Source organism: Alternaria ethzedia, assembly GCF_023757985.1.
Source record: "Alternaria ethzedia strain BMP 0044 chromosome Unknown scaffold_24, whole genome shotgun sequence".
NCBI classification, from domain to species: domain Eukaryota; kingdom Fungi; phylum Ascomycota; class Dothideomycetes; order Pleosporales; family Pleosporaceae; genus Alternaria; species Alternaria ethzedia.
In genome coordinates this window covers 452,237-474,252 of record NW_026056217.1, presented here as the reverse complement: position 1 = coordinate 474,252, position 22,016 = coordinate 452,237, and the positions used below count along the sequence as shown (strand labels likewise).

The window sequence follows — 22,016 nt, the reverse complement described above, 5'->3', positions numbered from 1 at the left end:
AACCAAATGAGAGCAGCTGCATCAAGATCGCTGAGTTGTCGGAAATTCCCGACACACTCAAGCCATATCGCTCAACGCTCCACCTTCAACTTCGATACCGTAAGTCTCGACGTACTGGCTCTTAGCGTCTCGGCTTGCCGTTTCTGGATCGGTTCCATCTTGATCACCAATGTCGAAAGCCATGACTTCGAGTAGAATGGGCTGAGCATGTTTTACATGCGCTTGTCTCAACTTCCTGAGACTGCCCATTTCCGCTTGTAGCTCCACGCCGTCTCGCTCGAGTTTTGCTATCTTCTCACGGGCGACGGCTAACTCACTTCGCAGAGTCACGGCGCCAACAGTCTTCTCTTTGCATAGTTCTTGAAGCTGTTCGTTCTCTGTCTTCTGTCGCTCGGCATCGGCTTCGAGAGTCGCACATCTCTTCTTGGAAGCGGCAAGCTCGTAGGATAGAGATCCTGGCCCAGTCTCACGAGCCCTCCTAAGAAACTGTATCGACGGCGATATCTGATCGAGAGTTAGAAAGGTATGAGGAGTTGTTTAGTGACTTACCGAGCTTACGGTCGAAAATCCTCTCGGAGCTGGTGTCGTAGCCAACGAGACTGAATCTCTAGCATCTTCACCAGCTTCGTGATCAGAGGCCATACGACGCTTTTTGGGCCTCATGTCTGCAACCGGGATGCTTGGAGAACTGGAAATAACATCAATGCTGGATGAAGCATTGATATCGTCCGAGGCTTCTACATTAGCGGGTCTTGCGGTGCTGGTGTCAAGTCTGTTCCGGTTTTGGCGAATGATCTCGGCGGCTCGTGGTGCTTTGGTCTGAATAGAGAGCTCGTCTCCGTCGATCATTCCCGCGTGGACGAGCGCTGCCCGTACACAAACGGCTACCGAAGCCCGCCAGGGATCGCGTATTTCTTTCTTCTTCTCGCGTGCTTCAGGATGTCCAAGATATCGAAAAGGCTTGTCGAAATCTATCTTACTAACGAGATCTTCATCCCTCAAGTTTGCCTTTCGGCCGTCGTTCCAGTAGCACAGAATGTGTCCAGACCTTTTGGCAGACGCTTCTCCTTTGGCGGACGCTTTGCCTTTGACCCTCGCCCATACCTCCTTTGGTGAGCCACTGGGCGATTTTGCAGATGGCAAAAATCCTAGGTAGACTTTTCCAGGGTAAATTTTGCCGATGTCCTCACTGCAGTTCTCGACACGTGGCCAAACTGTAGGCGGAAATGCCTCTTGTAGTTCTTGTATATGAGATGGTTTCATACCAGACTTCTTTGCAGAAGGAGCGTAGGCAGGACTGCTAGAATCTGCCAGGGGTGCACCATCGTCGTTGTCTCCATCCAAGTAGTCGTCCTCAGACTCAGGTTCCATGATCTGTTCGATGAATCTGTCTAGGTAGTCTCCCTCGGACGGACGCTTGCCGTTGGCGTTGCGCATTGAAGAAGAACTGGCTTGGGGGGTAGGCTTGCGCTTGTTGATGACACTGATGATTGTTGCCAGGTCTGGAAACGTATAATCTTTTGGGTTCAGGTATCCACCCCCAAGGAGAGCAATCTTCACGACCGTCTTGAGACGCCTCTCCCACTCGCCACCAGAAGAGCCTACAGGTGACTGGTCTGTAGCGATCATGCAACACCATTTCTGGAACTCGACCTTACGGAACTTTGGCTCGCCGATTCGGAGCTCCTCTTGGGTGTTGTAATAGAAGCTCAGTACAGCACCTCCTCTGCAATCGATCTTCCAGAGATGTGCCCACAAGGCGCGTTCTTCCGCAGTATCCTGTCCCTGGCTCTTTTCTGGGTTGACGTGGCCGACCAGTACCCTCCCGTGTTGAAGCTCTGCTTTGCCGAACGATACGTCTTCTGAGAGTGCTGGGCGTACCTCCGGCCAAAGATTATCGGGAAGGACCTCGCGAAGTCTTGTCAAGGCCTCATGATGTACAGGGAATGTGTTAGCCTTGTTGTTTGTGCCGGTGAAGTGGGAACTCGGCTTGCTGTCGGAGACCATAGTACGGTTTGTGGCGAGGTACGAAGGGAGATGTGCCGGCTGGCGCCTGATGCGGGGTGAGTGATTTCGATGAGAGTGATGAGTCGGGAACGTTAGTTGTTGTATCTGTAATATTCTAATTCAAGACTTGCTGAACTCGTGAGCGATTCGTCAGGACCAGAGAATGGAAATGACTAGACCAGAGGACGAGAGTGGCAGAGATCAGGCTTGCCAGGGTCGAATTGAGTAACGCAGAGGCAGGAGGTTGAGTCAATTAAAATGGACGGTGACCGCAAGTTTGAGTTTCGTAATCACAACAACGGGTGCCCACGACTTTGGATTAGTCACCTACAAACAATGAGTGACGGGCAATCTGAGTGCCAAGAGAGGGCAATTGGGACATGGGGGCGCCATCGGACGCGTCAAGGCAGCCGTTCAGGCCTGACCGCCAGGAGTACTGAGACATTGCAGTGATGCCAGATGTAAGTCGATCTTGTGATAGGCTGAATGTGCTCGTGTATGAGATAAGTGATGGAGATGCAAACGACCTGGAGCGGGATATCTGTCGCGCTAACGACTAGGCGCTAGCGCGAAAGACAGGGCGGCGGGCAGGCACACCACCTGGGCACCAAAGGACATCAAACCCCCCTCCACACCGCCGAATGACGTGCGATATACAGGCGAACCATCCTTCGTATTGGACGCCGGACCTTTGGAAAAGACGACAACTCGCTGTGACTACCGATGGCGCGTCTCGCTCGCGTCTACAGTGCGCGAAGACGCGTCGCGCTGAACACCTACGTCGAAACGACCTGTCACGAACAGGACACAGCCTCTGATACGTCGCGATATCGGGTGGACACCGCAAGATCCACCCTTTGATGAAAACGACCGCAATGGCGGGTCTACAACCATACATGTGGCATAACATGCGGGAACCTTGTGTCGGTTCGGCAACCGACAGTGCAGCTGGGCCAGAATGTCAACTTCCGCGCAGGCTGGCCAGGGCGATCCGCCTAGAACAGGTCTCGGGGTATATAAAAAGCCATGTCGCTGGTCTCATGGGTCGATGCTTCGGCTAGGCGCGTTGTACAGCCACTGTCGCTATAGGCTTGAGGGCCTTATCCTCTCCAATAGGGCATGCGCTACTGTAGAGACCATCTGCCGTTTAACCTTGGTCTCCGCACATCCTAGAGAAGCGACGCGCCGCTATAGGTGCTCTTGTAGTCCATAGTTGCCACTGGCTTGTCATAGAGCATGGAATGGACTACAGTCGGCAACTGCCTGATGGATACTACGTGCCAGACAAGTGGACGGTAGAGGGCTTATCGCCCAAGTTTCGTCTGAAGACCGAGAATTAGATGTAGCCGAGATACTGATCATCTCGCAGACCGCACTCGCAGCCGTAACACACGACCGTTTTGCAAGCGCGCAGATATGCCCGTGACACGATACCAATTTCCAGCTGAGCGTCGATACCATGTGCCCGGTTATATAACGAGAGCACGATTTGGCGAGCGAAGAGGGAACGATGTGATGAACATGGATGGAGAATGTGCATGGGTCTACCTGACACATTCGTGATTGATGAGAGAGCGCCTTTCGATATCTGGTAGGCGTGCCTACATAGTATACACTCCGCATGGGCTATGTGTAAATCACTTTAAGCCCGATCTTTTTCCCGCCTAATCATGTCCGCTAATGAGTTCTCTGATAGTTCTGTGTCTGAATATTCGAACCGCTCTGTAATTAGCAGGAACTTCCAAGGTTTGGCTACCGCCAGTAATTTGCGCTCTTCCTGGCCATGGTCACCCAGCTCAGCGAGCGATTTGCTCTCAATAGCGTTCAGAATGATCGGCCTGTAGGCTTCTGCAGACCTCGTAGACCTCGCAGACTCTACGGCAAGATTCATCAAGACATGTCCTTTTCATTATCGCACCTAACATCCATAGCATACCATGAGGATACGACCACAACACGTTCTATACTATGTTCATTTGGAAGACAGTGTGCACACCCAAGGCATGATATAGCTTAAAGAAAACAAGTCTCTTGATAATAGGTTGTGGACTGAGACGTTGTGGTGTCGCTCTTTCCTCTTCGCGTGTGCACGTGCGGGGCAAATGACAGAGCTTGATCTTGCCAATCACCGTTTATCTCCGCCTGCACCATCGCCAGTCAACTCATCTCTCGCTCTCACATCAACACCAAGGCATCGTATATGTATCCGTTCCCTTGAACAGACTACTACTCATTCGTCGCCATGCACGAAATCGTGACTTTGCAGTTCGGCAAGCAGAGCAACTACCTAGGCACTCACTTCTGGAACACACAAGTAGGTTGTGAATTCTTGGCGCTCCGTCATCTCATCTAATATTTTCGCAGGAGTCCTACTTCACATACCCGCCCGAGCCAGAGTCACCTGTGAATCATGACATACTGTTTAGGCCAGGTGTTGCTCCAGATGGGACCGATACTTTCACGCCAAGGACGCTCATATACGATCTCAAAGGTGCCTTTGGCAGCATGAGAAAGATCAACGCGCTTTACGAAGCCGAAGACGACAGAAGCATATTAGACCAGAACGGTGTCTGGCCATCCAAGCCTATTGTACAGCGTGCAACAGAGACTATCCCTCAATCCACCTATCAAGAGCACCTCGATGCCGGCCTACAGCCTCCTCCGCTCAGTACATCGTCTGTCAGATACTGGTCAGATTATAGTCGTGTCTACTACCATCCAAAGTCCATTGTTCAACTGTCGGAGTTCGACGTCAACGACAAGCTCATGCCCTTTGAGAGCTGGGACGTAGGAATGGAGCTTTTCGAGAAGCTTGAAAGGGAAGTAGATCTGGTTGACAGAGATCTACGACCATTCGTCGAAGAATGTGATGGCATTCAAGGGCTCCAGATCTTCACGGGTGTTGATGACGCCTGGGGCGGTTGGGCCTCGGGATGGCTCGAGAGACTCAGAGATGAGTACGGCAAGATGAGCATTTGGACGTGGGGATTAGGGGACCATGGTGCCAACTCATCGACCCCTCGAGTAGGTTCATATCCAGGGTTTGGGAGGAATTACAGACTAACATGGAGCAGGAAAGACGCATACAACAAGTAGCGAACTCTGCGCGATCTCTTCAAATACTTGGGGAGCAGTCGTCAGTGTACGTGCCGATGTCGAACAGCCCTGCTAAGTTACCGGGCTATCTATCATTAGATGCAACTTCTCCCTGGCATATTGCAGCTTTACAAGTCATGGGTCTGGAAAGCATGACCATATCCTCACGTTTGAGAGCATCTTTGGGCGGACGCGGAACGCTTCAAGACTTGGAAAACACTATCAACAGTACCGGGAAACGACGTATAGCGAAGCTCGAGATGAGTGCTGCAGATCCGGAGGTACTGTCTGATAAGGCTTTCGATGAAGCCGAGAAAGCGGAAAAGGTTGGTTCCATGACATCAAGGCAGACAAGTGAGGGCGACGATCGACTTAGCCATTTCGACATTGATACCTTCACTCGCGATTACAGGACGGCTACCAGGAAAGGAAAGAAAGAGCACGTTTTTGGGCGAGCGGAGGCTTCTCGTGGAGAGTGGGCCCTGTCTGAAGATAATGAACGTGATCCTCATGACAGGTTCTATAGTGGACCAACAGTGCAAAGGTATGTATCACTTCATCACCAACGATGCGTATATTGTGTTATCGGCGCTTGCACATTGGGCGCAAAACGTAGAATACAGGCTGACGCGTTTCAGATTTGCTGCACCGCTACTATTTCCTCTGCTTGACAGCTTTCCTCGTTCGATGCTGGACGTAGGGTCCGGTCACTCCACTAAGCTTGCTGTACATACGGGGCTGACGACAAGTACCACTGTCGCTGATCAGATCCGAGCAGTCGAGCAGATCGTCAAGCGAATGGGCGGCATTGAAGAAAAGGAAGCGCTATGCAACGGCTTACAAGTCCTCGCGGAAGAATACGATGAAGGCTGGGATAGTGGATCAGAAAGCGATGACGACGATTAGTCGCGCTGCAACGAGCCTGCTTTTTCACGCGTGGCTGGCGCGCAGTGTCTTGATGGAAATGACAGCGCGTCTGCTCCCGGCCTCAATACACAAGGATATTACCGTCAGACACGACCGATTGATCTGCGACACAACACTCTGGTGACACCAATACAACACATACCTTTGCGCGATTCGTAGCGGATGTGCAGGGCCGGAATTTCTGTGCTTGAAGAACTTTTCATCACTGAGCAAGCACTGCGACATCTGACGGATGTTGAGGTGCCGCCACGACGGTACAGGGAACCCCGAACGTGGAAGGCATCAGACCCCATCGAGCTCGGCTTAGGAAGAGCATGCGACGAAACCCCATACTGACATCATACTGAACAAGTCGTTATGCATGGTGCTTCGTTACGCCGCAGTTCGGGCTTGATCGCCAGGGCAACCCTCTGCAAGTTTTGCGCTGTTAAGAGACCTCTATTTCCTGATCGCAAGCCGAACTTCGGACTGAGCCGGATTAAGGCCGCGATCTGCTGGTGGGCCAAGACATGAACTGGTGATATTGGTGAAGGTTTTACTGCCTCGCGCGTATGCAGGGTGGAGCCTGCTGCTGAACCTTTACGCGTTCGCGGACGCTTGTACGAAGCGCCGGGTAGCTAAACTGCAGGTGTGCGCGGCAGCTCTTGCTCGCCCGAACACCACAACAACGGTCGTCTGGAACCCAAATCTGACTGCGATGCACGATACGGCTGGGCGTCCTTGCTAGGTTGGGGCCAGTCGCAATCAGCTAATGAGGTTCCGAACGGCGGCGGCAGCTGCTGCAGGAACTATCTACAGCTGCCGTAAGCTGACGCGCAGCCGGTCGTACAACGACAGTCAGGAAAACTCTGATTCTTACTGCAAATGCTCACTGATCGGGGTAACGCGGGGTAGCGAGGCATGCGAACGTTGCAGCAGTCTGGCTGGGACACTACCAGCCTCCAACGAGTCCGCCAATTGCAATGCGCCGAAAAGTTCACGATATGGAAACACCCTGGATTTTCAATAAACACGCCTGCAAGCCACCGTCTTAGCTCCTGACAGTGGCCGGTTCAAACGCTCAAAGCTATTGATTGAGACCGGCCATGCGCCCAAGGACAGCAAACAAACGGAGGAGAGTCCGCGCCATGCACAACTCTCATTACTACAGTTCTGTCGCGTGCAAAGAGGTGGAAAGTGTGGTCAGCGCGTCCCAATACACGCGCAATTCTCGGGATGATGTAAGATAATCCCTGCTACAGTGCAGGGTCGCAACATTGTACAGTTTCTCAACAATACGCCCAAGGAAGCTTGTTTATCGCTGTCATGCTAGGACGGTAGTATAGACAATCTTCCAAGCTTCCACTGAGACCGCCGTCAGCCGAAGTCCCATTGTGTTGGTGCACAGCTCGTGTTCACGACAGACCAAAGCCCACGATGTCTTAGCGGCCCTGCAGTCCGCGCAAATATACCTGGTTGTTTGGATTTCGGACTCACAGAATGACCCTCGTGTTACCCGGTGACACATTGAATACAGGAAAACGGTTCGATGGCGTTTCATTGGTGCGGCTGAAGACTTATGCCATGTTTGGACAACGTTATGTCACTGCCACTCACCATCGGTTTGTGGGGTGGCTGGAATTCAGCTGTAAGTTCCAACCTCTGCGGCTACCAAAACGGTCACCAAGTCAGCATGCATGAGAAGGCAGGGCGTCGTGTTCTCCTAACCACCGATTATCCTGGTAGCCTTATGCATGCAGCTACAATTTAGGTAAGTCGCTCGCTGACTAGCGATCTTTCGCAGCCGGTTGCTAGGGTGAACTTGGCCAGCAAACGTTCTTAGAGACGCCTGCCATACCGAGAGAGCCTCATCCCGTGGTATGGCCGAGACTACGAACATGATCGACTTGAGGTGATTTGGAACTAAAAACGTCCGGATGAATGTGGGGAACTACTTCGGAGCCCCTCAACCGTCGTGCGCGGATGCGACCCTGTTGTGGCTTTCCCATGGGTAGGGCAAAGCAGAAGGCTGGTAGGGTGTGAAGATCCCGCCTCTCCTAATGAGTATATTAGGTTCGCAATCCTCCTCAGTCTCATCTATCGTGCCTCTCAAGCTTCATCAAGTCTTCGATCTTCAACACAGCAGCTCTTTCGTTACGGTTGCTCTGTTACTTTCGCTTCACACCCATCACCTAGTAATACCCTTTACTCCTTAATACTTCCGACACCTCTCGTCAGAACAAGATGAGATACTCCTTGGCAACGATGGCCCTTGTGGGCGCTGTCTACGCTGCTCCCTACGGTGGCGGCTACGGCGCCTCCAGCAGCGGCGGCTACGCTGTGCCTTCCTCTGTATGTTAACACAAGTACCGTTAGCTTTTGAAGCGTTCAGCTCTAACAATATGTAGTCCGGATACGGTGCCTCTCCATCTGTGAGCAAGCCCTACGAGGCGTCCAGCACTCCTTGCGAGGAAGAGAGCAGCAGCATGCCTCCGGTTGTGACCTCTTCGACTTACGTCCCGCCTGTCGTCACCTCCAGCTACCCGGTCCATGAGTCTTCAAGCGTCCCCCATGTCTCCTCCAGCACGCCTTGCCCGGAGTCGAGCACCCCTGTTGTACCGTCCTCCACCTACACTCCTCCGGTGAAGACGTCGACCTACACTCCTCCTGTTGTGACATCGACCTACACTCCTCCGGTCGTTACGTCGACTTCGATCTACACCCCACCCGCGAGTTCCAGCACCCCGTGCCCGGAGTCAAGCACACCTGTTGTGCCATCCTCCACCTACACTCCCCCCGTTAAGACGTCAATCTACACTCCTCCAGTCGTTACGTCGACCTACACTCCTCCGGTTGTGACTTCGACCTACACTCCCCCAGTCGTTACTTCCACCTCCATCTACGTACCACCCCTGAGCTCCAGCTCTCCCTGCCCGGAGACTGAGACCATCACCGTGCCGTACTCGAGCTCCAAGCCCTACGTGCCATACTCGAGCTCCAAGCCTTACGTGCCAGAGGTCTCCAGCACCACTGAGGTCACCATCACCTCAACTGTTGTCATTCCTCCCAGCTCCACTCCTTACGTACCCGAGGCTTCCACTTACCCTGTGGTCCCTCCCGTCGTCACCTCGTCTGTACCCGTCCCGGAGGTCTCCACCTACCCAGTCGTGCCTCCCGTCGTCACCTCGTCTGTACCTGTCCCGGAGGTTTCCACCTACCCAGTCGTCCCTCCCGTCATCACTGAGTCGGTGCCTGTCCCAGAGGTTTCCACCTACCCTGTGGTCCCTCCCGTCGTCACCTCGTCGGTGCCCATCCCCCCTGTTATCACTGAGTCTTTCCCCATCCCTGAGACTTCCACTCCCGTCGTCCCGGAGGCGTCTTCCTCCGGATACGCCGTTCCTCCTCCTCCTGTTATCACTGAGTCTGTCCCCATCCCGGAGACTTCCACTCCCGTCGTCCCTGAGGCGTCTTCCTCCGGATACGCCCCTCCTCCTCCTGCTGAGGAGACTACCACTGTCGTTGTTCCCCCTGCCTCCTCCCACGCCTCCACACCCGTCGGTACCGCCTCATCATCCATTTACCACGCCTCGTCCGCTACCTCCCCTGGCTACCCCGAGTACACTGGCGCTGCTAGCTCCACCAAGCCCCTCGCTGCCTTCATGGCCGGTGCTGCCGCTCTCGCTTACTTCGTCTAAGCACTCGGCTTCCACCACCCTTTGTACAAGATGTACAAAAGCACACTTTTCGCTTTTCTTACTCTCCTTCATCGCAAGACTTCACCCAACCCCCTTTTAATCCCCCACACAACGACGACACGGGCACACGGAGGATAGACGGGCAACGCATTACGACGTTCTCTTGTAATCACTAATGACATTTACTACTCTTCTTCGGCGGCGTGGCCCGGTCATGGCGAATGCGTCACATGGCTTGGCCATGAGCGTTTTGTATGCGCCCTATCAGCAAGCATTTATTACAGTGTCCTGCGATACGCGACTGCGCGGAATGGTTTGGAGTAATGTATCGAACGAAAAGTAATGACGGTGGCCTTCTGATTGGAATCTAGATAGCTCATGTAACTGTAGTAGTAATCTATCACGAGGTTAACCGGCTTCTAAGAAAGTAACATTAAGTGCTTGACTTGCGCGACGCGCTTTTTATTTCGTTTGGTTCAGTTGATCGCATCGCTTTCCATTGTATGGCTTGTGACTTCCGTACTTCATGATGATGGTGACTCGCGTCGTTATTGTCATTCTGACTCTTTCGACGCGTAGGGAGCGCGCAGGTGCTGCGAGGCTGGTAGGCCGGATCAGGCTGATCGCTCCAGGGGGTCAGCGCGCGTATACACGCTAACACCGCCATCAACACCAATCCGAAGTTGCCTGAAAAGGAAGTTTACCGTACGTCATGCCGCAACACCCGAAAGATGCCGATCAGCCTTACCCGCCCCCTCAGCATCTCTAAATCCCATGGCATACGCAACGCTTCTCCACAAATCTGCCCTGAAATCCCATGTTAGGGCCCAGATCAAGATGCAGGTCACGATGCCAACCCCCATCCTTTTCCTACACCAAAAGGCGCGCGTGAACATTTGGATCTCCCGATCTTCGAGTCCATGAATCATCGACTCCCGCATCTAGCACCACTGTCAATTAACACTGTCGTCATCTTACGCTCACGCATGCACGCGTCAACATAGTACAACACGTATATAGTACACAACCGCGTCAATGGATTCAGCTTCCGACAACCCAAACTCCATGCCTGCAGCAACCAGTGGCTCTCGCTCCAAGCTCCTCTCCACCAATCTCAAGAACTTTATTAGCAAACCGGCTCTCAAGCATCCTCAGAAAGCACTTACGGTGCAGCTTTGGAACGCAGAGCAGAAGTCCAATCCAAGCGGTAGCAATCCACCTCCGCGACTAGCAGCCGGACAGCAAAGAGCAGAGATGTCGACTTCAACTAGTGGACAAGCTACGGGCGATATCGTCAGCAGCGGGAACTCAGGCTTCCCCCAGACGAGCGATGCGCCCGGCGAGCAGTTTGAACCTAGGCAGACAGCTACGAGCGAAGACTACGAGCCCGACCCAAGCAAGAGCATCAAGCTCAGCCCGCAACGCCAGGCCTTAGTCGACGATGTAAGCCCACCTCTCCTGCATCACCTATCCAAACATAAAAACTAACACCTCAACCCCCCAGATCATCGCCCTCTACTCCTGCCAACCCACCATCACCCGCGTAAAACGCTACACGCCCGACTGCGTCTACGACGACCAATTCGTCTACGCCAACGACCGCTACAAAATGGCCGGCCAATGGTTCGCGCTCCCCAAACTCTTCAACGCCTCCATCAACGAATCCTACCAGGTAATCCGCTCCGACAACGACATGATCCAATTCAAAAACAAGCAGTCCTGGACTTTCCGCCTCATCCCCAAAACCGCCACTATCACGGGACTCGTATCACTGAGTCTGGATCCGGACACGAGGGATACGGAGTTTATGCAGGTCAAGTATCATAAGGATCAGGCGAATGATAAGGATTATAGTCATGAGGGGGTCGGGTTTAGCTTTAAGAAGTGGCAGGCGGATAATGTGGTTAAGCATATGAGTGCGCCTGAGTTGAAGGAGTTTGAACAGGATAAGGGGGCGAATAAGGAGCATGTGAGGAAGTATGGGAGTGGGAAGGAGGAGGGGGAGGCGCCGAAGAAGGATTTTACGAATTAGGGGAGTGGAGGTAGTGTGATGATGAAATGAACTTTTTACTATGCATATGTTTTCTCCGTGTCGCATTGTGGTAGACGTGGTCGGAAGCTGAACTTATGCTTTCCGATTGAGCGCGTATGATAACTGCCTTGAATTTTGATGCAAATGATGCCTTCTACATCGGTTCATGCTCGAGCCTATGCTTAAGGATGCCGCCACGATGAGCCGAGTGTTTGAAAAGCCTAGTCTTGAAGACATATTCTAGGAGATTATGACTCATTATGGACAGTGTTACAATATGCTGCCACACGATAAGGAAGAGTAAAAAGGAAATCAGAGGCCATCAAGGAGGGGGACCAAATTCCACTCACTTGAAATGCGAAAGCTCAGTGAGGGGTTTTAACTGCCTCAATGTACTGACCCATTGCTTTCGCCTCCCGCCCTGGTGTTGACGTGCGCTGATGACGTCGCCCTTTAACCACAATCTCAGGAATCCCATCCTTCAAGCTGTCGAGAAACTTGTTGATCTTGTCTTTTTCCACTTTCGATATGTCTTGCATCACTACCAAGGGTGTAAGGAACAAGTCTTCTCGCGTGATAGGTCGACCCTCGAAGTCGTCCTTACTCCATGTCTCTCTCTCATTGTACATCATGAGGGCAATGAGCACTGCGGTCAGTCAGTGGTCGGTCTTGAGTTCACGAACCAGCTGGGCCACACACGTCCCAGTTGAATGTCGCAGTAGGGGACAGTTCCTGTCGTATCGATCACTCTGACCGGGCCTAAACCCTCATCGCGGCGTGCCTGACTGTTGGTCCAGAAGCTCATTATCCTTTGGTTTTCTGAACAAGGTGGCTCGAAGGCGCCAATGATGCGCGGCATTTCGTGAACAATGGATGCTTTCTTCTTTTCTATAAGTGTACCCTCATCCACGACGCTTGCTGATCCCTGCCATCCACCATCGAAGAACAACGCGTAGAATTTATTGACCCATTTGGGATTAGTTGTATGTCCGAACCGACGGGCATTTTCATAATCGAGACTGTCAGTGATGTTGGGCCAAGCGCACTTGATCCAGTTGTTCGATGGATTGTTGACGAAGTCCTTTTGTTCCGCTGTCGGTACCGCGTCCTTCCATTCCTGTGAGTAACATGGATACGTTTCTGTTTGAGGTTCCGCCATTGTGAGGGCGTGTCGATCCGGCAACTCGTTCTTTCCAATGGCTCAATCGATGAGTGTAGGGTTTCGTTCTGCTCTGCCGATGTTCGTTCGTAGCTGCTTGCAGTTGTCGTACTTGGTGATAACGTACACCTTACTCTTCGTGTGGAATTGAAGCACATCTTCACCCAGAGCGTAAGAATTTATACCTACCTCCGACTCACACGAAGCCATGACCTCGTATACGAAGACTCAACGAGAGCCCACGCCCAGCCGCACTCCGTAGTAACCACCCACATCTTATATGAGTCCTACGGCTTGCTCGCTCCGGCACAGGCAACACGGTGACGGTAGTCATGCTTTCGAGCGGACTGGAGAGTGGTATGTGTACCATGAATGAGTTGTAAGAGTGGGGTTGTGTGAGGATGGCCGCACGCTATCGAGGAGTGAGAGCTGAGGGAAGCGTCGAGTCAAGAAGGCAGCAGCGACCGTGTACCATAAGTATGTGTCAACGAAGCCAAGCTGGCTGTTGCTTCCGGTCATCGCACGTGCGAGATGTAACGTGGAACGTTCCACCGGAAGCCGCGGTGCTCGTTCCTGGGTTCTGCGGAACGAGCTACTGACATGTTGTGGTCTGTTTCTTTGTTCTGCTTCTCTAGGGCCAACGGGCTACGGTAACACGTGTGCTAGATCGTTGGACCCTTTCGTGTTGGTCGTATCCAGTCCCTGAGATCTCGATACTCATTCGTGGGTATCAATGTGCACTGGTCGACAAGTGAATTACGAGCGAGTGAGCTGAAGTACGACACGACCGTGAACTGAAGAGCGGGCCGGCCTGGGTATGCAAGAAGACTCATGGGAACGCGTGCAAAAAGGAAGCGAGATGTCAGAGAGTCTGGTCAGGTCTAATTGATCTATCAATAAAGGATGTAAGTCTATGCAAGCGGGTGGTTGAGAACGCAAATAAGAACACCGGAACATGACTGCGTCTTCACAACTTGCTGTCGTTCTGCTTAAGTCGAATAAGACCCTGTTCAGGTTAGCATGGCTGACTGTATGATTGTAAAGCGGAAGTCTTACCTCTTGTACGCAGGTCGCGATAAGGGTTCCATCTTTCGTGTACATCCTCTGGAAGACGAGTCCACGACCGTCGCCAGCCCAGGGTGTCTCAGTCTCGGTGAAGATCCACTCATCGGCCCTGAAGGTACGGGGGTTGTGGAAGTAAATAGTATGGTCCAGACTGACCATCATGCCGATCTCTGGCACGTCATCCGCAACCTTCTTTGGATCTTCTCCATTCTTGATGCGCTGGATACGCTTGATGTCTGCCTCGCTAACGGACTGGCGCTTCAACTCGGCATCGTCCATCTCCAGCAGTGTCTTGAGCACGTCTTCGCCGATGCTGGACTTAGCGGCACTCTTGCGTTGTGAGGAATAGCGCCAGAGCTTGTGGACGCGCGCGACGGTGCCGATGAAGTAGCTGTCGGACATGTAGGCGATGGCGGAGAGGTGGGCCTCGTGGCCTCCAGCGGGGGAGATGCGACCGCGTGCCTTCACCCATTGGCGGCACTTCTTGGTGTGAGGTTTGTCGGAGTCCTCTGGACGGGGTTAGGCTGGGCTATGACGGTTGACATGTGAAAGCACTCACCATTCTCGGTCGCCAGCCTCTGGCTCTGGAACGGACTGTGGCCGCTGGGATGCATCTCCGAGTCCGAGTCCTCCTCTGGGCCTGGCACGTCGGCCATTGGGACCACATGCTCGACCTTCTTCGCTCCTCCACTGTTCTGGCGCACGAAACTCATAGTGGTCGTGAAGATGACCTTGCCCCGTTGCCGCGCCTGCACTGTTCTTGTCGCGTAGGACTTCCCTGATCGTACCCTCTCTACATGGTATATGAGTGGTATCTCTGAGTTGCCGGCAAGCACAAAGTAGCAGTGCATAGAATGCACAGTGAACTCGGGATCAACCGTCTTCTGGGCTGCAGCGAGTGTCTGGGCGATGGCAGCACCACCGAAGATACCGCGCGCACCTGGGGGATGCCATAGTGGGCGTGTGTTGGTGAAGAGGTCAGGGTCAATGTCGGACAATTGCGTCAGTTCGAGGACATTTTCGATTTCGGATTGCGACTGGTCGATGGGCGGCGGGCGGATGAGTGTCGCCATGGTCTCGGATTATGGATATTAGAAGAACAAGTGGATTGTTGCAGCGACAGTCGGCCAGGAGAAGATGAGAAGAGAGCGTGCTCGTGATTACTTTACTTGACTCGGGCGCGTCCCGGCACACCTTCAGCTTCCTCGAGCCGAGGCATAACGCGCAAACCCACATGTCGCAGCAGGTACCACCACGCGCAAGGGGCAGCGACGAACGGCTGACTAAGGCGGCCAGTGAGGAAGGCACTGAGCGCCAAGAGGAAGGCGCGGCTGCTCTGGGGTAAGAACGTCATACTGGATGTCCGGTGGTGGCCTGCGTACCTGACTTGTTTGAAGCCAATGTGCGCTTCCAGGCACTCGACGACAGGGTCTATTCCAATCTGGGACTCCCTTTTGGCCATTCTTCACGCGCGCTTTCTGCCTGACCCCCTCGCATTGGCTCACGGCGCCTCGTATCTTTACTTTTAGCATGTCGCGGATTGCCACCGCATAGCCTAACAACATTCGCTCCACCTGACTGCGCCGCCGGAGGAAAGAGACACCATGGCCGAGACGAACCCGGAGTTGCAGGCCAAGCTGCAGGAGCTGGACCACGAACTCGAGGAGGGCGACATCACACAGAAGGGGTTGGTACTCTCCTCCCGCATCTATCTTCACGGTTACTGCCGCTGGCTCTGTCGCATTGAGCATTCGCATCCTCCCCCACGTGCGCTAACGAGTCGCACAGCTACGAAAAGCGCAAGACCGTCCTCCTCTCGCAGTACCTGGGGCCCGACTTCTCAGCGCAATTGCAGCATGACCTGCGCGGCCAGAGCCCCGCCCAGAGCGAGGGCTCAGGCTCTCGCAGCGCATCCCTCGCCGCCCTCTCTGGGCCAAACCCACAGCAGACCCAGCAGACGCCGCACATCGAACTCCCACGACCCGATTCATACCATGACAGCTCGCCGCAGGGCACCATGGGCTCGTCGATGCACTACCCCAGCTCTTCGACGAGCACCGCTGGCGGCAACTCGCAATACATGGCATACCCACCGAGCCAAGTAGGGCGCTTCCAGGAGAAGCAGCTGGGCCTGCGCACTACCTCGCTGCAGCGCAATGCCTCCCAATTATCACAAGGGAGCGAGACATTCATACCCCGACCCCAGACGCCCGAGTACACCTACTCGCGCGAACCCACGATGATGGGCAACTACGCTTTCAACCCGGACACCCAGCAAGGCTTCGAGAATGGCTATGGGTCGCCAGGCGAGGCTAGCAGGAGGAGCACGATGCTGGACGTGAACCAGGGCTACTTCTCCGACTTCACAGGGCAGCAGATGCAGGACCAGCGCGACTCATACGGTGGACCGAACCGTTACTCGACGGGCGACGCCTTCTCCCCGACCGCTGCGATACCACCGCCCATGATGAACCCGAGCGACCTGCCTGTGGGTGCTGCAGATACGATGATGCCATTGGAACCGCGAGACCTGCCCTTCGACGTATACGACCCTCATAACCACAACATCAAGATGTCCAAGTTTGACAACATCGGTGCTGTACTACGCTACCGCGCTCGTACACAGCCGAGGACCACCGCTTTCTGGGTGTTAGACGCGAAGGGCAAGGAGACAGCGTCCATCACTTGGGAAAAAGTGGCCAGTCGCGCCGAAAAGGTCGCCAAAGTTATTAGGGACAAGAGCAATCTTTATCGGGGCGATCGCGTGGCGCTGGTATACAGGGATACGGAGATCATCGAGTTTGTCGTGGCTTTGATGGGATGCTTCATCGCGGGCGTTGTAGCAGTTCCCATCAATAGCGTCGACGACTATCAGAAACTCATCCTCCTCTTGACCACAACCCAAGCACATCTCGCACTGACCACGGACAACAACCTCAAAGCCTTCCACCGTGACATCAGCCAGAATCGTCTCAAGTGGCCGAGTGGCGTCGAATGGTGGAAGACAAACGAGTTTGGAAGTTACCACCCCAAGAAGCACGACGACACGCCCGCCCTGCAAGTGCCCGAGGTAGCGTACATTGAGTTCTCGCGCGCGCCGACCGGCGACTTGCGTGGTGTTGTACTGAGTCACCGCACCATCATGCATCAGATGGCTTGCATCAGCGCCATGGTCAGCACCATACCCGCCAACAACCCGAATAGTCAGGATACTTTCAACGGCAACTTGAGGGATTCCTCTGGAAAGTTCGTCGCGCCAGTGCAGAACAGAGCACCTACCGAAGTCATTCTTTCTTACCTCGACCCCCGTGAAAGCGCTGGTCTCATCCTGAGTGTCCTGTTTGCTGTCTATGGTGGTCATACTACTGTCTGGCTGGAAACACCGACTATGGAGACACCTGGTCTATACGCGCACCTCATCACCAAGTACAAGTCAAACATACTGATCGCCGACTACCCGGGTCTCAAGCGCGCCGCATACAACTACCAGCAGGATCCCATGGCTACTCGTAATTTCAAGAAGAACACGGAACCCAACTTTGGCTCGGTGAAGATATGCTTGATTGACACGCTCACGGTCGATTGCGAGTTCCACGAGATTCTTGGAGACCGTTATTTCAGACCCCTACGGAACCCCAGAGCACGAGAGCTCATCGCACCTATGCTATGTTTGCCAGAACACGGTGGTATGATAATATCAGTACGCGATTGGTTAGGCGGCGAAGAGCGCATGGGATGTCCATTGAGCATAGTGTCTGAAGAATCCGATAACGAAGACGAGGTCGACGACAAAGCTGCGGCAGCCAATGGCTACTCTAGTCTCATCGGCGGTGGTACCACGAACAACACCAAGGAGAAGAAAAAGAAGAGTCCAACGGAATTGACTGAGATCTTGCTGGACAAGGAAGCATTGAAGCTGAATGAAGTTGTGGTTTTAGCCATTGGAGAGGAAGTGAGCAAGCGTGTGAATGAGCCCGGCACTATGAGAGTTGGCGCTTTTGGTTATCCGATACCCGATGCGACGCTGGCCGTCGTGGATCCAGAGACTAATCTTCTGTGCTCCCCTTACTCGATAGGAGAGATTTGGGTAGACTCGCCATCATTATCTGGAGGTTTCTGGCAGCTGCAAAAGCATACTGAAACTATATTCCACGCCCGGCCATATCGTTTTGTAGAGGGAAGCCCAACACCACAACTGCTCGAACTCGAATTCCTACGCACTGGATTGCTCGGATGTGTAGTGGAAGGCAAGATCTTCGTCTTGGGCCTGTACGAGGACCGTATCAGACAGCGTGTCGAATGGGTAGAACATGGTCAGCTGGAGGCCGAACACCGATATTTCTTCGTGCAGCACCTTGTCACCAGCATTATGAAGGCGGTGCCCAAGATCTACGACTGGTAAGTGTAATCGGATCCTCGTGTGATCAAACTAACACCGTGTAGTTCATCTTTCGACTCGTACGTCAATGGCGAATACTTGCCTATCATCCTTATCGAAACCCAAGCCGCGTCGACTGCGCCCACCAACCCAGGCGGGCCACCGCAACAGCTTGACATTCCCTTCTTGGACTCATTATCTGAGCGATGCATGGAAGTGCTGTATCAAGAGCATCACCTACGCGTCTACTGCGTGATGATCACAGCACCAAATACGCTTCCCCGAGTCATTAAGAATGGTCGACGAGAGATTGGAAACATGCTTTGCCGAAGAGAGTTTGACAACGGCTCATTACCCTGCGTCCACGTCAAGTTTGGTGTTGAGAGGTCGGTCCAGAACATCGCGCTAGGCGACGACCCTGCTGGCGGCATGTGGTCATACGAGGCATCGATGGCACGCCAGCAGTTCCTCATGCTGCAGGACAAGCAGTACTCAGGAGTGGATCACAGAGAAGTCGTTATTGACGATAGAACGTCAACACCTCTCAACCAGTTCTCCAACATACACGACCTTATGCAGTGGCGTGTATCACGACAGGCTGAGGAGCTCGCGTACTGCACGGTCGATGGCCGCGGCAAAGAGGGTAAAGGCGTCAACTGGAAGAAGTTCGACCAGAAGGTTGCAGGTGTCGCAATGTATCTGAAGAACAAGGTCAAGGTCCAGACTGGTGACCACCTGCTTCTCATGTACACACATTCGGAAGACTTTGTCTATGCCGTTCATGCGTGCTTCGTTCTCGGGGCAGTGTGCATTCCCATGGCACCAATTGACCAGAACAGGCTGAACGAAGATGCTCCTGCACTGCTACACATCATTGCCGATTTCAAAGTCAAGGCTATCCTCGTCAACGCCGATGTTGACCACCTCATGAAGGTCAAGCAAGTATCGCAACACATCAAGCAGTCAGCAGTCATCCTCAAGATCAGTGTACCGAACATGTACAACACCACAAAACCACCTAAGCAGTCCAGTGGTTGCCGCGATCTTAAGCTGACGATACGACCCGCTTGGATACAATCTGGTTTCCCAGTTTTGGTATGGACGTACTGGACACCTGATCAACGACGCATAGCTGTGCAATTGGGCCACAGCCAGATCATGGCGTTGTGCAAGGTCCAGAAAGAGACTTGTCAGATGACGAGCACGAGACCGGTCCTCGGTTGTGTGCGCAGTACCATTGGACTTGGCTTTATACACACATGCGTCATGGGTATCTTCCTTGCAGCGCCAACATACCTCGTGTCACCTGTCGACTTTGCGCAAAATCCGAATATCCTCTTCCAGACGTTGTCGAGATACAAGATCAAGGATGCATATGCGACAAGCCAAATGTTGGATCACGCTATTGCACGAGGCGCTGGAAAGAACATGGCTCTGCACGAGCTCAAGAACCTCATGATTGCGACCGATGGTCGGCCACGTGTCGATGTTTGTGAGTATTACAATGTTGATGAATATATGGTCACTAACATCTGTCAGACCAGCGCGTACGAGTACACTTCTCCCCAGCAAGTCTCGACCGGACAGCGATAAACACTGTCTACTCACATGTACTAAACCCCATGGTCGCATCGCGGTCATACATGTGCATCGAACCGATAGAGCTACATCTCGATGTCGGCGCCCTTCGAAGAGGTCTTATCATGCCTGTCGACCCAGACACCGAGCCCGGTGCTTTGCTAGTTCAGGACTCCGGTATGGTACCTGTTAGTACACAGATATCAATCGTGAACCCGGAGACAAATCAGCTCTGTCTGGTCGGCGAGTATGGTGAGATCTGGGTTCAGTCTGAAGCGAACGCACACAGCTTCTACGGCTCGAAAGAACGCTTGGATGCCGAGCGCTTTAATGGCAGGACTGTCGACGGAGACCCTAACGTACGATATGTCCGCACTGGAGATCTGGGCTTCCTACACAATGTCACACGTCCGATAGGCCCCAACGGTGCGCCAGTCGACATGCAAGTCTTGTTCGTTCTAGGCAGCATTGGTGATACCTTCGAAGTCAACGGTCTCAATCACTTCTCCATGGACATTGAGCAGTCTGTAGAGCGCTGCCACCGGAATATTGTTCCTGGCGGATGGTACGTATCCTTCAAATATCTTCCCCATTCTATACATACTAACCCTCTCCAGCGCTGTCTTCCAAGCAGGTGGCCTCGTGGTCATCGTCGTGGAGATCTTCCGTCGCAACTTCCTCGCCAGCATGGTGCCTGTCATCGTGAACGCCATCCTGAACGAACATCAACTCGTCATCGATATCGTGTCTTTCGTACAAAAAGGCGATTTCCACCGATCCAGGCTTGGAGAGAAGCAAAGAGGCAAGATCCTAGCCGGTTGGGTGACGAGGAAGATGCGCACAATCGCGCAATACAGTATCCGCGATCCAAACGGCTCGGATGCTCAAATGATCAGCGAAGAGCCTGGTGCAGGCCGCGCCAGCATGAGCGGAAGCATGTTGGGTATGGGCCGCATGGGACCAGCAAGTATGAAAGCAAGTTCCACTCGGGCACCCAGCTTGCTCGGCATGACAGCAACGATGAACAGCCTCTCGCTATCACAACAACAGCAACAGCTGTCAACAAGCCCTGGCATGACCCCACAACCAGGCCAACAATCTTCCGTCTACACACAAAGCATACCGGAAAACCCACAAGGCGGCCAGTACCAGGGTGTCGAACTGCACGACCCCAGCGACCGCACACCAACAGACAACCGCATGTCCTTCCTCCCCAACCTACAACTCCACGACGGTGGCGCAATGGACTATTCACCCCTTGACCGAGCGGGACCTTTCCACGAAAACGCACACCAGCACCAGCCTGGCAACTACCAAAACGCATACCATCCACAACAACAGCAATACGAGTCTAGTGGTAGCGGCCTAAGCGGCCAAGTCCCCGACGTACTCCGCCCAGGTCCCTCCGACGACGCAAACAACCCCGGAACGTGGAACAACAGAGATTTCTACAGCGATAGCACACCCTACTCTTCTTACGATAACACGTCGCAAGATCCCAATATGCAACAACAGCACAACCAACAACAACAACAGACATGGACAATGGACTCACAGCACAGCCAAGGCTACAACGCCGGGTATGGCGCAGGCGGCGGCGAAGAAGTCACGCGATACGTCAGTCACGGCTCGTATGATAGCAGAGCGGGTGGGAACGGCGGTGGAGGCGGTGGCTTGCGCGTTGCGAACCGCGATTCTACGGCTAGTGAGAGCGAAGATGATAGTTGGAGGAGGGATGTTCTTGCTCAGATGAATTTCGCTGGGGGGCCGGGGACTGCTGGGGGAGGTCATGCGCAGTAGTGGGTAGTAACAATGGATGAGCGTTTGTGAGGTGTTGTGTTAGTGTTATGTTGGTTTTGTGCGGTGTTTGATGAAGTGGATGAGCATACGAAGCGTCAGTCGCGTTACAGTGTATTGAAGATGGCGCGATATGAGGAATGAGTAGCAGTCGAAGTCGAAGTCGACATTGGGGATCCTTCAAGTACCCATCCACCTACACCGTACCATCCCCATCCTGCTCCCATCCCGTCTCCCATCTCATCATCTCCCACGCCCCAAAGTCAAGACGGTTATTCTCCAGCATAGCCAGCTCCAGCCCAG

General features: G+C 53.5%; 7 protein-coding genes across 7 annotated transcripts; 4 read left to right on the top strand and 3 right to left on the bottom strand.

The window, feature by feature from the left end:
* Positions 1–57: 57 nt before the first annotated feature.
* On the bottom strand, positions 58–2,007 carry J4E87_008163 (uncharacterized protein; the record flags this gene model as incomplete). The annotated part of the gene is made up of 2 exons (XM_049379755.1): positions 58–504; positions 550–2,007. 2 exons carry the CDS (start codon positions 2,005–2,007, stop codon positions 58–60), a joined length of 1,905 nt encoding a protein of 634 aa, XP_049230642.1.
* Positions 2,008–4,249: 2,242 nt separating this feature from the next.
* On the top strand, positions 4,250–6,009 carry DML1 (mtDNA inheritance, partitioning of the mitochondrial organelle; the record flags this gene model as incomplete). Its single annotated transcript, XM_049379754.1, has 4 exons — positions 4,250–4,321; positions 4,372–5,031; positions 5,082–5,647; positions 5,742–6,009. The coding sequence occupies 4 exons, from the start codon at positions 4,250–4,252 to the stop codon at positions 6,007–6,009; spliced, it is 1,566 nt and encodes a 521-aa protein (XP_049230641.1).
* Positions 6,010–8,580: 2,571 nt separating this feature from the next.
* J4E87_008161 (uncharacterized protein) lies at positions 8,581–9,704 on the top strand (the record flags this gene model as incomplete). The annotated part of the gene is made up of 2 exons (XM_049379753.1): positions 8,581–8,608; positions 8,890–9,704. The coding sequence occupies 2 exons, from the start codon at positions 8,581–8,583 to the stop codon at positions 9,702–9,704; spliced, it is 843 nt and encodes a 280-aa protein (XP_049230640.1).
* Positions 9,705–10,739: 1,035 nt separating this feature from the next.
* J4E87_008160 (uncharacterized protein) lies at positions 10,740–11,736 on the top strand (the record flags this gene model as incomplete). The annotated part of the gene is made up of 2 exons (XM_049379752.1): positions 10,740–11,147; positions 11,209–11,736. The coding sequence occupies 2 exons, from the start codon at positions 10,740–10,742 to the stop codon at positions 11,734–11,736; spliced, it is 936 nt and encodes a 311-aa protein (XP_049230639.1).
* Positions 11,737–12,101: 365 nt separating this feature from the next.
* On the bottom strand, positions 12,102–12,895 carry J4E87_008159 (uncharacterized protein; the record flags this gene model as incomplete). The annotated part of the gene is made up of 2 exons (XM_049379751.1): positions 12,102–12,382; positions 12,436–12,895. 2 exons carry the CDS (start codon positions 12,893–12,895, stop codon positions 12,102–12,104), a joined length of 741 nt encoding a protein of 246 aa, XP_049230638.1.
* Positions 12,896–13,862: 967 nt separating this feature from the next.
* J4E87_008158 (uncharacterized protein) lies at positions 13,863–15,033 on the bottom strand (the record flags this gene model as incomplete). Its single annotated transcript, XM_049379750.1, has 3 exons — positions 13,863–13,901; positions 13,952–14,469; positions 14,520–15,033. The coding sequence occupies 3 exons, from the start codon at positions 15,031–15,033 to the stop codon at positions 13,863–13,865; spliced, it is 1,071 nt and encodes a 356-aa protein (XP_049230637.1).
* Positions 15,034–15,564: 531 nt separating this feature from the next.
* J4E87_008157 (uncharacterized protein) lies at positions 15,565–21,716 on the top strand (the record flags this gene model as incomplete). The annotated part of the gene is made up of 5 exons (XM_049379749.1): positions 15,565–15,647; positions 15,749–18,358; positions 18,404–19,830; positions 19,878–20,481; positions 20,534–21,716. The coding sequence occupies 5 exons, from the start codon at positions 15,565–15,567 to the stop codon at positions 21,714–21,716; spliced, it is 5,907 nt and encodes a 1,968-aa protein (XP_049230636.1).
* Positions 21,717–22,016: the final 300 nt, after the last annotated feature.